This window comes from Peromyscus leucopus, chromosome X, assembly GCF_004664715.2.
Source record: "Peromyscus leucopus breed LL Stock chromosome X, UCI_PerLeu_2.1, whole genome shotgun sequence".
Taxonomy (NCBI): domain Eukaryota; kingdom Metazoa; phylum Chordata; class Mammalia; order Rodentia; family Cricetidae; genus Peromyscus; species Peromyscus leucopus.
Window position 1 is genome coordinate 113,957,105 of NC_051083.1, and position 14,218 is coordinate 113,971,322.

The 14,218-nt window shown below is 37.4% G+C and overlaps 1 protein-coding gene across 5 annotated transcripts in view; it reads left to right on the forward strand.

Annotated features, from left to right (window-relative positions):
• The window catches only part of Slc25a14 (solute carrier family 25 member 14), a 41,079-nt gene that overhangs the window by 7,596 nt on the left and 19,265 nt on the right, over positions 1-14,218 (forward strand). For all 5 annotated transcript variants that reach the window (XM_028887351.2, XM_028887352.2, XM_028887353.2 and 2 more), the window contains 4 exons: positions 41-188; positions 3,090-3,184; positions 6,174-6,259; positions 9,294-9,389. In XM_028887351.2, the coding sequence (XP_028743184.1) occupies positions 41-188; positions 3,090-3,184; positions 6,174-6,259; positions 9,294-9,389 (425 nt within the window). The remainder of the gene's footprint in view (positions 1-40; positions 189-3,089; positions 3,185-6,173; positions 6,260-9,293; positions 9,390-14,218) is intronic.

Here is a 14,218-nt window from a genome sequence, read left to right on the forward strand (position 1 = left end):
TGTGTTCTTTGTAAATACTTAGGAGTGTGTTCCTTCATAGGCACTTTCCCTGTGGACCTTACTAAAACACGGCTGCAAGTCCAAGGCCAGAGCATTGATGTCCGTTTCAAAGAAATAAAATATAGAGGGATGTTTCATGCCTTGTTCCGAATTTATAAAGAAGAAGGGATCTTGGCTCTGTATTCAGGGTAAGTCTGGCTTCTTTCCTTCTGTCATGAACAACTGCATGATAGTTTACACCATTCACATTTCAACGTGTAATTCTGTATTGGTGGGCTTTTGTATATTTCATCTGCTTGTAAGTCTTGAGCTTTGGATTTTGTGTTAATCTGGCTGTAGGTAAGAAATGTGAAAATGGATAATATCATTGCAGCATAAGCTTTTTTTCTGGCTTCCTGACACTCATCGTTGGCTGTTGTAAAAGCAGCACCAATTAGCTGTATACGTTCTTGTGAGAATTTTCCTGATTTGGCAAACACTGGCTTCCTTTAAGTCGTTCTTTGTGAAAGACACATTATTTTGGCATATTAAATAGGAATGAAGAATAGGAGAAAGGGAGAATCTTTTTTCATCACCTCTTGATTACCCCTCAGTTTATGATTTATTGTCGAGTTTGTAGTTCACCTGCTGCTGGTTTCCTAGTCCATCCTAAGTCTAGGCTACCAGAATTGCTGGGAGGATGGAAATCAATTTTACCAGTGACCTGGGTTGGGCCTATTTAAAATATAGTTTTCTTAGAGGAAAAAAAAAAGCAAAAAACAAACAAAAAAACCGATCTTCATCCAGAATGAAATGATTCATGGATCATCTCATTTACCTTGTTTTTCATTAGCATAGATAACCTCGATATTCTTTTCCTGATACAAGTAATAGAGTCAGAAATATGCATATTTAGTCATCTGTTTTTTCTTCTTCGTCAATCCTAACCATTTGAGCTGTTGCTTTATTTCTATTTATATCTCTGAAAGTATAGTTCTGCAATTTGGATGACTCTCAAAGGAGGCGTGAGTGAGAACATCTTCAGTTTATGAGCAGAATTTCAGTAGGGTTGAGAGCTTGGCGCCATTGCTTCCTTTTTGATCGGGTAAAGATGTATCTGCAACTGTTAGGAAATCAACGTTGATTTTTTTTTTTAACCTCTAAGGGGTGGGCTAGTGTCTTAACTCTTGTAAATGGCTACATTCAATTTGTTCATCTTTTCTAAAGGATTTTTGCATCTAAGTTCATGAGCGATATAGGTCTGTGGTTTTTGTTTGTACTATTTTTATCTGTTTTTTTGCTATCAAGGTAATGCTAGCCAAAATGATTTGGGAAACATTCTTGCTTCCATTTTCTGGAGAAATTGTATAAGACTAATGTTAATTCTTCAACTGTTTTTTTGGTAAACTTGTTTGGGCTGGGAATTTCTAATTTTTGAACTTTTATAAAACTATTAATTCAGTGGGGATGGAGAGATGGCTCAGTAGTTAAGAGCACTAGCTGCTCTTCCATAGGACCTGGGTTGCATTTCCAGTACCCACATGGTGATTAACTACTGCCTGTAACTCCAGTTCTAGAAGAACTTATGCCCTCCTCTGGCCTCCATGGGCATTGCATGCACACGGTGCACAGATATATTTGTAGGCAAAATACCTATATACATAAAATAAAAGTAAACATAATCTGAAAAATTTAAAAACTATGGATTCAATTTTATTTTGTAAAATTTTTTTTTTTTTTTTTGGTTTTTCGAGACAGGGTTTCTCTGTGTAGCTTTGTGCCTTTCCCGGAGCTCACTTGGTAGCCCAGGCTGGCCTCGAACTCACAGAGATCCGCCTGGCTCTGCCTCCCAAGTGCTGGGATTAAAGGCGTGCGCCACCACCGCCCGGCACGTAAAATTTTAATACTCTTAGTTTGGGCCACTGTAACAAAATACCATATACTTGATATCTTATAAAGAGCCAAGATGAATTTTCCTACTTCTAGAGGTTGGGTGAGCACTTGACTATAAATTGTTCTCATCTATGCTTTGGCTACATAGTCTCTGCCTTCCCCTACTGTTTTCTAATACTGGTGACTAAGCCTAGGGTCGAACACATGCTGTGCAAGTGCTCTATCTCTGAACTGCCTAGTCCACTTTTGGCTTTTTATGTAACAGAGGGCCGTATTAACCTGCTCAGGCTTGCCTTGTACTCACCCTAGTTCAAGCAAGCCTGGAACTCCTCATTCTCCTACCTTAGCCTGCAGGTAGCTGCTGGGATTACAGAACTGTACTGCCAGACCTGCCTCTATCCCGTGTACTTTTTTTTATTTTTTATAAGATTTAACATTTTTTGAATTATAATTCTATAATTTCCTCCTTCCCTTTCCCCCTCCACCCATTTCCATGTATCTCTTTTCCCTCTCTTATATTCACGGCATCTTTTTCTTTCTTTCTTTCTTTTTTCTTTCTTTCTTTTTTTCTGAGAGCTGAGGACTGAACCCAGGGCCTTGCACTTGCTAGAAAGCACTCTACCACTGAGCTAAATCCCCAAGCCAAAGATAGGTTCTTTTTTTTTTTTGTTTCTTTGAGACAGGGTTTCTCTGTGTAGCTTTGGAGCCTGCCTGGAACTCGCTTTGTAGACCAGGCTGGCCTTGAACTCACAAAGATCCACCTGGCTCTGCCTCACGAGTGCTGGGATCAAAGGTGTTTGCCACCACCACCCGGCATCTTTTTCTTTATTGTTGTTATCCTATATATTTTATAGGATGTATTTGAAGTTTTACTCATATCTATACATTGAAAACATTTCTTTTGCAACTTTCTCTAACGCATATGTTGTTTTAGATGTGTATTGTTTGATTTCTAAGTGTTTGAGCATCCTCCTTCTCAGATTCTACTTTGCTTCCACTATGGTCAGAGAATATATTCTGTATAATTTCAGTTCTTTTAACATTGTTGATGTTTGTTTTATGACCTGGGATGTGAGCTTTCTTTGTCAGTTTTTCATGGGTGAGTGAAAAAAATGCATGCTGTATTGCTTGAAAAGATATAGATAAAAGAATTGTAAAATCTACAAGTGCATGTTAAATAAAATTAACTTCTCTTTCTCTCTCTCTCTTTTGGGCAGAATTGCCCCTGCTTTACTAAGACAGGCATCATATGGCACCATCAAAATTGGTATTTACCAAAGCTTGAAGCGGTTATTTGTAGAACGTTTGGAAGGTCAGTATGCGCATCTTCTGAGGTTATCCTCAAAGGATTGTTGAAATCATGCTTAATGTGAAATATTTATCTCATGATACCAGAGAGTGAAAGACAGTCACTGTGGGGATAAAGGGAGCATCTGTTGACTTGGGCTAAATCCCTCCAGAGGGGATATGTGGGTTAGAGGAACCTGCTCTTCAAATGTATCTTTTATGATCAACTAAAACACTTGTAGTCTGGCAAGATGGCTTAATGGGTAAATTCATGCACGTGTGACTGCCTGAGTTTGATAGCTGTAACCTATGCAAAGGTGGAAGGAATGAACACATTCTGTAAAGTTGAACTCTGACTTCCATACATATGCCATGATATATGTCCTCCCTGCAAAATAGCAATTCTTAAAAAAAAAAAACTTGTTGTGCCGGGTGTTGGTGGCGCACGCCTTTAATCCCAGCACTCGGGAGGCAGAGGCAGGCGGATCTCTGTGAGTTCGAGGCCAGCCTGGGCTACCAAGTGAGCTCCAGGAAAGGCGCAAAGCTACACAGAGAAACCCTGTTTCGAAAAAAAACAAAAAAAAAAAAAAAAAAAAAAAAAAAAAAAAAAAAACTTGTCATTCTTGAAGAAGCCTAGAACAGCCATGTCCTGAAAATGAATATTGTCTTCATCAGTTAGAGGAACAAAAGGCATTTCCTAGAGGCCAATTTTGATAAGCTTTTGGTAGGTAGATAAATTTTAGTCTGTTGTAGTCTGGATGCCGATGTACCTATGGCCACTTTACCCACATGCAGAGCTGTTGTATATTTCTCCATTTGAGCCTGGGGTTACTGGATGGATGGGAAAGCACTTTTTTATTCTAAATCAGCATTTTTCTGGAGCCTCATCAGTGGGAATCCTGAAGGATGTACTTTCGTCTTTCCTGGAAATATTTTCCTTTCATAGATTGTTTATGTGGGTTTACTAACTTTCTATTTATAGGCTCTTCATGAGGAGAAGGAATGGTGAAGATTAGATTTTCTCTGTAGAACAATATGCTCTGTTATTCCTTTCTTCTTGTTTCTAGCTGAGGGAATTTAATTCTAAATCATTTCTTTTGGACCTGAGGGTGTAACTCAGTAGCAGAGTGTTGGTCTAGCATATATAAGTCTCTTCATCATCCAGTGCTAGAAATTATACTACTGCTTTTTCATATTTAACAATAGAAGCCTTCTGTACATAAATGGAGGCTAGGAGAGATATAAAGACATTTAATGTTAATATTTAGATGACTTTATTACTCATAAGATTATATTTTTTAGCATCTGGTTATTAAGTCTTAAAGCTGACTATCCATAAAAAGACTTAAAATTTGAATAAGGATGATACCAACCCGTATGCCAAACTGGGCAGGGAAAAGCCTACAAGGCCTCAACCTTACACAGGGAACTATAGAAAGCTGGGAGCATGAGAGGTGTCTTCTCCACTGGTTGTGCACTGTCATGGTCAGCCGTGAAAACATACATACAAGTAACATTATAGAGACTGAACAGGTTATATTCAGGAATATATATGTATGTACATATGTTTTCATTTTTTTTTTTGAGACAGGGTTTCTGTAGCCAGAGTTTTCCTATGTCCCACCCGGCCTGCAGTCAGGACAAATCTCTCTCACCCACGAGTCCCCAGCCACTGGACCCAAGTAAACACACAGAGGCTTATATTATTTATGAACTGTATGGCCATTGGCTCAAGCTTATTACTGACTAGCTCTTTCACTTAGACTCAGCCCATTTCTGTTAATCTATATGTTGCCACGTTTTCCGTGACTTTACCTGTGTGTTAATACATGCTGCTCCCTGGATGGCAGGCTGGCGTCTCCTGACTCAGCCTTTCTCTTCCCAGAATTCTCCTTCTCTGCTTATCCTGCCTATACTTCCTGCCTGGCTACTGGCCAATCAGCATTTTATTTATCAACCAATCAGAACAACACATATTCACAGCATACAAAACATCCCACAGCAGGTTTCTCTGTGTAGTTTGGTGCCTGTCCTGGATCTTGCTCTGTAGTCGAGGCTGGCCTCGAACTCACAGAGATCTGCCGGGCTCTGGCTCCCGAGTGCTGGGATTAAAGGTGTGCACCACCACCACCCAGCGACATGTATGTACATATGTACATGTAGTAACAATTAGTGAAAAAAGACACCATAAATTTGAAGAACAGGGAGAGGTATAGGGAAGGCTTTGGAGGGAGAAAAGGGAAGGGAGAAATGTTATAATTAAATTATAATCTCAGGCAGTGGTGGTGTACCCTTTTAATCCCAGCACTCGGGAGGCAGAGGCAAGCAGATCTCTGAGTTCAAGGCCAGCCTGGTCTACAGACTGAGCTCCATAACAGCCAGGGCTATTACAAAGAGAAATCCTGTCTTGAAAAACTGAAAAACAAAACAAAACAAAACCATAAATTATAATCTCAAAAAAATTTAAATCAGATGCATTATATGTTTGAAGTGGTTAATAAGGAAATACCATATTCTTTTTTTTTTTAAGATTTATTTATTTATTTATTATGTAGACAGTGTTCTGCCTGCACGTACCCCTTCAGGCCAGAAGAGGGCACCAGATCTATTATGGATGGTTGTAAGCCACCATGTGGTTGCTGGGAATTGAACTCAGGAACTCTGGAAGAATAGCCAGTGCTCTTAACCTCTGAACCATCTCTCCAGCCCCAGGAAATACCATATTCTAATTTGTGTAGTAGACAGTTATGTAGAAGTATGTAGAAGAATATGATGTCTTCCTGATAATGTTTTAAAGGAAATAATGGTTTATATTTTATAATTTGTATATATTTTGTATAAATTTGGGATGATCTACAAATATTTGAAAGTCTTTACTTTGATAAACCTTGAAGTTCCTTTTCATGTCATCACTTGAAAGGATTTTCTTCATACAGTGTCTCAGGGACTCTGAGACACCAGTACTTAATAAAATGAACCCTTTTTATTTATTTATTTATTTTACATTTTTACAGATGAAACTCTCCTAATTAATATGATCTGTGGGGTAGTGTCAGGAGTGATTTCATCTACTATAGCCAATCCCACCGATGTTCTAAAGGTAAGAGAGATGTCTGCCATGTGAGTTGAAAGACCACAGCTTTAACTCAGATTCGAGTTCAGATTCTTACTTTTCCATTGTTAGTTCTAAATTCTTGGGTAAATCTCTTAACCATGTAATGTCTCATTCATTCTTGTTTTAAAATTAAGATAATGCAGTTCTTATAGCATAAAGTTGTTAAGAATTAGAGATAATATATGTAAGCTTGTATAACATTATGCTTCATAGTAGACGTTCAAAAATATTTTAAGGTGATATGCATTAATCCATTGGTTTTCAGCCTGAGCTTTGCAATCCACTATAGGTTCTTTTCAAAGCTGTGCCGGGAATTGATTTGTAGATTCCTTATTCTGTTTATATTCTTCAAGTGGTGTGAGAATGAATTTGTGTTTCTAATAACCCTTTTCCCATTTTACAAAACAAAGGCATATCCCTTATCTATTCCAAATCTTCAGATGGTGTATTGATCTGTAGCATAAACTGAGACATCAAACTAGGATAGATCGAGGTAGAGTTTTTTAGAGAAGTTTCTTTTCATATCTGCTTTACCTTAAATTTATACTGTTTCTGTCTTTCCTTATCTTGTCTACATTTTTATTAAAGATGAGCTTTGACTTTCAATGTGATATATTTTGAATTGTGCTGATTTATAAGAATGTGATTGGACTTCTTTAGTGTTTTATCAGTCACAGAATGAAACACTTATTTTAATGCCAGCCTTCGGCTTTATCTGACAAATGGTAAAAATTTCCTTCTTAATTAAGAAAGCACTAAATGTATGATTAAACTATGTGAGGGAATCACAAATTGGGATTTTTGTTTGTTTTTCTGAGACAGAATCTTATGTAGCCCATTCTAGCTTTGAACTCACTAAGTAGCAAAGAATGACCTTGAATTCCTGGTCCTCCTGTCTTACTGGGAATACAGGTATTTACAACCATGAATCTCAAGTTTAAAAAATATTATTTTATGTGTGTGGGTGTTTTGCCTTCATGTGTGTCTGTGTACCATGTGCATGCAGTGTTCATGGAAGCTGGGAGAGGACATCTGAGTCCCTGGAACTGGAGTTACAGACAGTTGTGAGCTACCATGTGGGTGCTGGAATTGGGCCTAGGTCTGCTGGAAGACCAGCAAGTACTCGTAACTGCTGAGCCATGTCTCCAGGCCTGAGTTGTGAGAAAAAATGTCAAATTCATTGCTTATAATAAGAGAAAGTACAAATTAGGATCCAGGATAATGCAAACCAAGTGGTAGGAGAGTCAGTCACCTTACAGCAATAACAGCAGAGTCTATAATGCATAAGAGGATACTCAGCCCAATCTGTAGGGGTTTCTTCCGGGACTTTGCCCCAGTGAATAACAAAATCCTTGGATGCTCAGGTCCCTTACATAGAATGAAACAGTATTTGTACATAACCTGTGTGTATTCCCTTAGGTATTTTATTTTATTTTATTTTTTTTTTGGTTTTTCGAGACAGGGTTTCTCTGTGTAGCTTTGCACCTTTCCTGGGACTCACTTGGTAGCCCAGGCTGGCCTCGAACTCACAGAGATCTGCCTGGCTCTGCCTCTCGAGTGCTGGGATTAAAGGCGTGAGCCACCACCGCCCGGCTCCCTTAGGTATTTTAAATCCACTTTAGATTACTTATGATGTTTAATATAATGTAAACATATAAAAATCGTTGCTATAATATTCCAGAATTCTACATGTGTTCAGTACAAGTGCAGTTTTTTTCCAAAGATTTTTCAATTGGGGATTGGTTGAATCCACAAATATAAAACTGCAGACTATTTTGATCATTATTTGATTGTCTGATATAAATTATCATTCTTTTTAAAAATGAAACTAACCAGGTGATGGTGGCGCATACCTTTAATCCCAGCACTCGGGAACCAGAGGCAGGTGGATCTCTGTGAGTTCAGTGCCAGCCTGGTCTACAGAGTGAGTTCCAGGACAGCCAAAGCTACACAGAGAAACCCTGTCTCAAAAAAGAAAATAAAAAAAGGAAAGAAAAAAGAAAATTAAAAATTTAAATATTATTTTTTGTGTATGTGTACTTTACCTGAATGTATGCATGTATACCATGTGTGCCTAGTGTCTGTAGAGCCTGAAGAGGGCGTTGGATCCCCTGGAACTGTAAAGAGAGTTGTGAGCTGCTATGTTGGTGTTGAGAACTGAACCCAGGTCCTCTGGAATAACTCTGAGATGACTCTTTAGGGCCCAAATTAAAATTTTTCATCATCATCATTACTATAATTTTGTGTGGGAGGCACATGTATGTACATGTGGAGGTTAGAGGAAACCTTTTGAAATCAGCTGTCTTTTAACAATGAGTTCTAGGGTTTGGACTCAAAAGAGAACAATGCTCATCTATAGGATCCCCATTCATATGTAAACCTCTATTAATATTTGGGTATGTATGATCATCTAGTCTTCTCACTGTGTTTATAGTTTTTTCTAAACTTCCCATGTTTTTGGTAAGAACTATACATACTGCTTTGCAGCACTTTTCTGTTTAACAGTTAATTTTTAACACTTTCTAAAGTCTACAAATACTTTAGGGGAAAATCTTATGGCTCCATTGTATTCTGTTAAATGGATGTCATCATTATGTAAACAATGGATTGTTGATGTTGATTTTTGGCATTTGAATAATCCCTAATATTTTACTGAACTAATTACATCCTTTTTTCAAACAGGGTCTTACTGTGTAGTCATGATTGTCCTGGAACTCACTGTGTAGACCAGGCGGGCCTTGGACTCACAGAGATCCACCTGTCTCTGCCTCCTGAGTGCTGGGATTAAAGGCGTGCGTCACTGCACCTGGCTCAAACTACTTATATTTCACTGAAGACTTGTTATTGTCCAACTCCAGAAAAGATAGATTTACTATGGGAAATATGAGGCTGAATGAAAATCTTTATAGAATATACTTTGACACAAATTATATAAAGTACTTCCTTAATTTTAAAGGAGTGAACTCTCTCGTTTTGGTTTTCTCTGTCAAAATAAAATGTTCACTTCTTTGTGTTTTAGATTCGGATGCAGGCTCAAGGAAGTTTGTTCCAAGGGAGCATGATTGGCAGCTTCATCGATATATACCAGCAAGAAGGTACCAGGGGGCTGTGGAGAGTGAGTACTCTTTTACTGCTGTTGTAATTTACTTCTTCCTTGATATTCATATTAAGCCATGAGACTGTGAGTAACCCCAAGCAAGGTAAAGAGCTCCTTGCTACCCCTGAAAGGATCAAAACTTACCAGCAGTTCCTATGTCTAGACATACAGTTTAGGGTTGTATGTATGAGAAAAATGCTGTATTATTTGAGAGAGCCATTTTGCTTTCCTAAACTTCACAGTGAATTTAGTGGTTCAGTATAGCTTTGTCAGTTTTGGATTAAACACAGTAATGTTTGTCTGTCATGGTCTCTATAGTGCTTATGTTCAAAGAGTATAACAGTGTTTTTAACCTTATAATTGTAAAGCATAGGATGTACCATAAAATATTGATAAAATTTACAAAAATATGAGGAAAAATTCCAGTAGTTCCACCACTTAGAGATAATCACTTTGAACATTTTGCCATTGTTGCCTAGTCTTTATTTATACTTTGCCTTTTGCTGTCATTGTTGCAATAACTTTTTTGTTTTTGTTTTGTTTTGAGATAGGGTTTAGTAAGTAGCCCAGACTGGTCTTGAACTTGTGATCCTCCTGCCTATGTCTCCTGAGGGCTGAGAAGTCAGGTCTGTTCCACTGTACCTAACTTCTGTTGCAATACTTTTCCTTTTGAGTCAGGATCTTACTATGTAGTTTTGGCTGGCCTAGAATGTTACTATGTAGTCCAGGCTGGCCTCAAACTCACAGAGCTCCCCTCCTCTGCCTCCTGAGTGCTAGGATTAAAGGCATGTACCACCACCATTGAATAACTTTTTATTCTGTTGTGATCATTGAATTATTCTAAGCAAATAAGACTATTATTAGAATATGCAAAGAGAGCAGAATGGCATGGCAAGTCCATTGATAGACTTTTAAATAAAATTGAGAGCTTTATTATTTTCTTTCCTTTATAATTTTCTACAGCTAATTCTTACTTTAAAAATTCATACAAAATAGAGCTGAAAGAATTAAACTATGAATATGCATGATCTGGATTAGACAACTGATAACGTTTTGGCATAATTATTTGATCTGTCTCTTTGAGTACAGAAGCACACACACTGTTTTGCTAAACAATATAATAGTATGTCATAGACATTATGAAAGTTCCCTAAACACTTCAAGATGTGTCTCATAAAGAAGGTAGAGATGGCTCATCAGTTAAGAGCACAGACTGTATTTGCAGAGACCCGACTTTAGGCTAAATGTAATGGCAGGTAGCTGCACTCATGTGTGCATACCCTTTCATAGACATACACATAATTAAAAATAAAAAGTAAAATAAATTTAGAAAAAGAACAAAACATTCTCTATGCTAACAATGCTATTGTCAATTGTAAGAAAGTTAACAGTACTTAAGGGGCTGAAGAGATAGCTCAGTGGATAAGAACACTTGCTGCTCTTGCAGAGGAAATAGTTGGGTTGCCAGCTACTACATGGCAGCTTTACCATCCATAACTCTAGTTCCAGGGGAATCAAAGCCCTTTTCTAACTTTTGCAGGAACCCAGGCACACATGTGATGCATAGATATACATGTAGGCAAAGCATGCATATGCATAAATAAATCTGAAAAAAGAACCTAATGCTTAAAACCTAGAACATATTAAAAATCTGCCTTTTTATGGGACCAGGATAGTTTTCATATAGTGTATTTCTGTGTGGTCTTTGGCTTGTTCCTCTATTGCCTGAAACTTGAGTCTACTCATTTTCTTACATTCATTCTAAACCTTTTGCATCAAGGTAAGAGGTGCGTGTTTGGTTATGCCACATTAAACTGTACAGAGATGCCTGCTTAGTCATATGATGTCCAGGAGGTCTTGCTGTCATAAAGGGCAAACTTTTCATCCTTTTGCAATTAGCAGGTAATTTATGAGGTGAAACTCTGACAACATGTATATCCTAATACCTAATAATTGAATATAACTACTTTTATGGCCACGCTACTTGTATGATCCTGGCACATAATGTACAGAAGCAAAGTACATTGTGTTATGTATTCTTTTGATATAGACATAACTTTTTACTTAATGATCATAGCACTATTAATGATCCTTGAGGTTTGCTTTTTGATAACAGTAGGGCGTACTTTCCTGATTAGTCCAATTTATAGCAAGAATAGAATTAACTAGAACATTTTCATGAATTGATGCCAAGAGACAAAGACCAAACAATGAGGTTATAAATTAGGTTAGGGGAACCCAGACATTTTATTTTTAATTTTACTTGTGGTAATTGTCATACAATACACATAGAATTTCAATAGTATTGAATCTATTCACATTGTTTGCAACCAATATCCAGAACTTAAAAAATTATTATTTTTATTAACATATATTAATTATAAACAGTGAGTTTCATTTCACTCTTTTATTATCCTTCTACTCCTATTGAACCCTGTCCTCTTTCCAGTTTGTCTCCCTCTACTTCCATGTTTTTGTTTTTATTTGTGAACCAATGGGTTTAATTAGTTTTACTTACAGGAGCATGGATACCTTACCAATGTGTATATCACTAAAATAAAATATTTTCCTCCCCCAGCAACCATTAACTGTCTATAGATCCTCAGGGGTGAGGCCTCATGAGCCCCTCTCTTTTCTAGAAAGTGTTAACTACCTTTAAATCCTTAGTCAGGGGTGGGGCCTCATGAGCCTCTCACTTCTAGAAACTGTTACCGGCCGTTAAATCCTCAATGAAGAGTAAGGCCTCATGAGCCTCTCTGTGCTCCATGATGAATTCAGAATTCATTTCATCATGCAAAACTGAGACTCTATAACCACTAAACAACCATTCTTACTTTCCCCTAGCTCCTGGCAACTCCCATACTACTCTCTGTCTTTGTGAATTCGTCAAGTAACTCAAATAAGTGGATTTATCTAAGTTTGCCCTTTTATATTTTGTTATGTATTTTCTTGAGATATACTGTTTTTTTTTCTGTCCCACCTGGCAGCTGCCAAATAACCACACAGAGACTTATTACTAGTTATGGAAGCTTGGCTGATAGCTTAGGTTTGTTTCTAACTAGCTTTTATAACTTAAATTAACCCATAGCTTTTATTCTATGTTCTTTTACATGGCTTAGTTACCTTTACTTAGTAATGCCCATGCTGCTTGCTCTGTGTCCCTGGTATGTCCTCTTCCTTCCCAGCATCTCCCCTACTCCCAAAATCCTGCCTAGCTATTGGCTTTTCAGCTTCTTATTAAACCAATCTGAGTGACACATCTTTACAGTGTACAAAAAGATTATCCCACAACATTTCTCCCTTTTTGTCTAAATAAAAAGGAAAGGTTTTAACTCTAACATAGTAAAACTATATATAATAAGAACAATTATCAGGTAAGAATTACATTTACAATGTCAAGTCCATTTGCATTTGGCAATTTCAAAGAAAATACTCCATTATTTATCCTATCTTGGTGAGTCCAAAGTTTTTTTTTTTTAAACTTAATTTACCTTCTATCATAACTAAGGAAAAGTATAAGTATTACTATCTAGTCTTCAACTCCATCAAAGACCTTAGAAGGATATACTATTACCTGAATAAACAAAGTGCATTGCAAGTAACTTCCAAAGATATAGAAATGACAGAGACATTTGGCTACTTGGAAAGTCACCCAAAGTTCCTCTGCAACAGTGGGGCATCCAATCTTTGGCCTATAGACCTAGAATATCTGGCAGACCTTTCTATGAAGCAGGGATTTTGAAGGACTGTTCCACCTTATCTTGGCAAAGTTCAGCAATCTTTTTCCTTTGTGTACTGCTTGTCTAGCATGTTGTCAGCAGTCAAGACAAGAGCAGTTTCTTGCCCAAATGGCTGGTTTTGCCACAATGAAAGCAAACTCCATATGGAGGTTCTTTGATGCCCACCATCCTTTCTAAAGTAAATTGGTGCTGTCAGGAGCAGAGGTATCTCACTGTCATGCAAAGTCTCAGGTTTTTAAACATCTTAAATGCCATATTCTGTAGGTCTTTGAAGTGTTTGAAGATTACATATATATATATATAAAATATATTCATTTAATCTTGAGAACATACCCAATATGTCTACAAGTTTGATTATTATAAATGACTATTAACCTGCATTTTTTAATTATACATTACATTTTAAATGAGCTGCATAAGCACAATACCACAAATAAGAATAGAAGCATACCTATAGCATAACAAAAATAATTTTAAATTTGTATCAAAATACCAAAATCCCTACCAATGTAAAGTTTTAAGACTAGTGGTTGTTCGAAAGTAGACTCAACAATCTGCCCCTTTCTCCCATCATTTCTATACCATATCACCCCTTTTTCTCTTCAGAAAGAGATCCCTGAATCTAATCTTGTTTGTTCAATTTTTTTTGACCATGACCAATAACAGTTTATAATCAACCCCCCTAAACAGTGACAAATATCCATAAACTACCAAATGACCAAAAACTACCCACTCCATCTCATGGGAATGTGGGCATTGTGTTGTCTAAACTGCTTCCTGTTGTCTGTGGGCACTATCATCTTTGGGGGACTCTGAGAAAATTAGGATAATAATCAAGTCCTGGCTAGAATAGTCTATGAGTCTGGACCATCTCACCCAGCAGGCTTGAAGCTGTTCTGGATGCAGAACTCAGCAAATGCAACAGAGGCACTCTGAGAGGCTGGATCATTTGAGCCACCCATTTTCATTGGTGTGTGGTCCCCTTGCTCTGAAAACACACAAAGTTTCAAAGGTGACATACATATTTGCATTAATACAAGTATGGACTGTGACATACATACCTGCATTAACACAGGTCAACCAAATCTTATATCTATTAACCTTGAA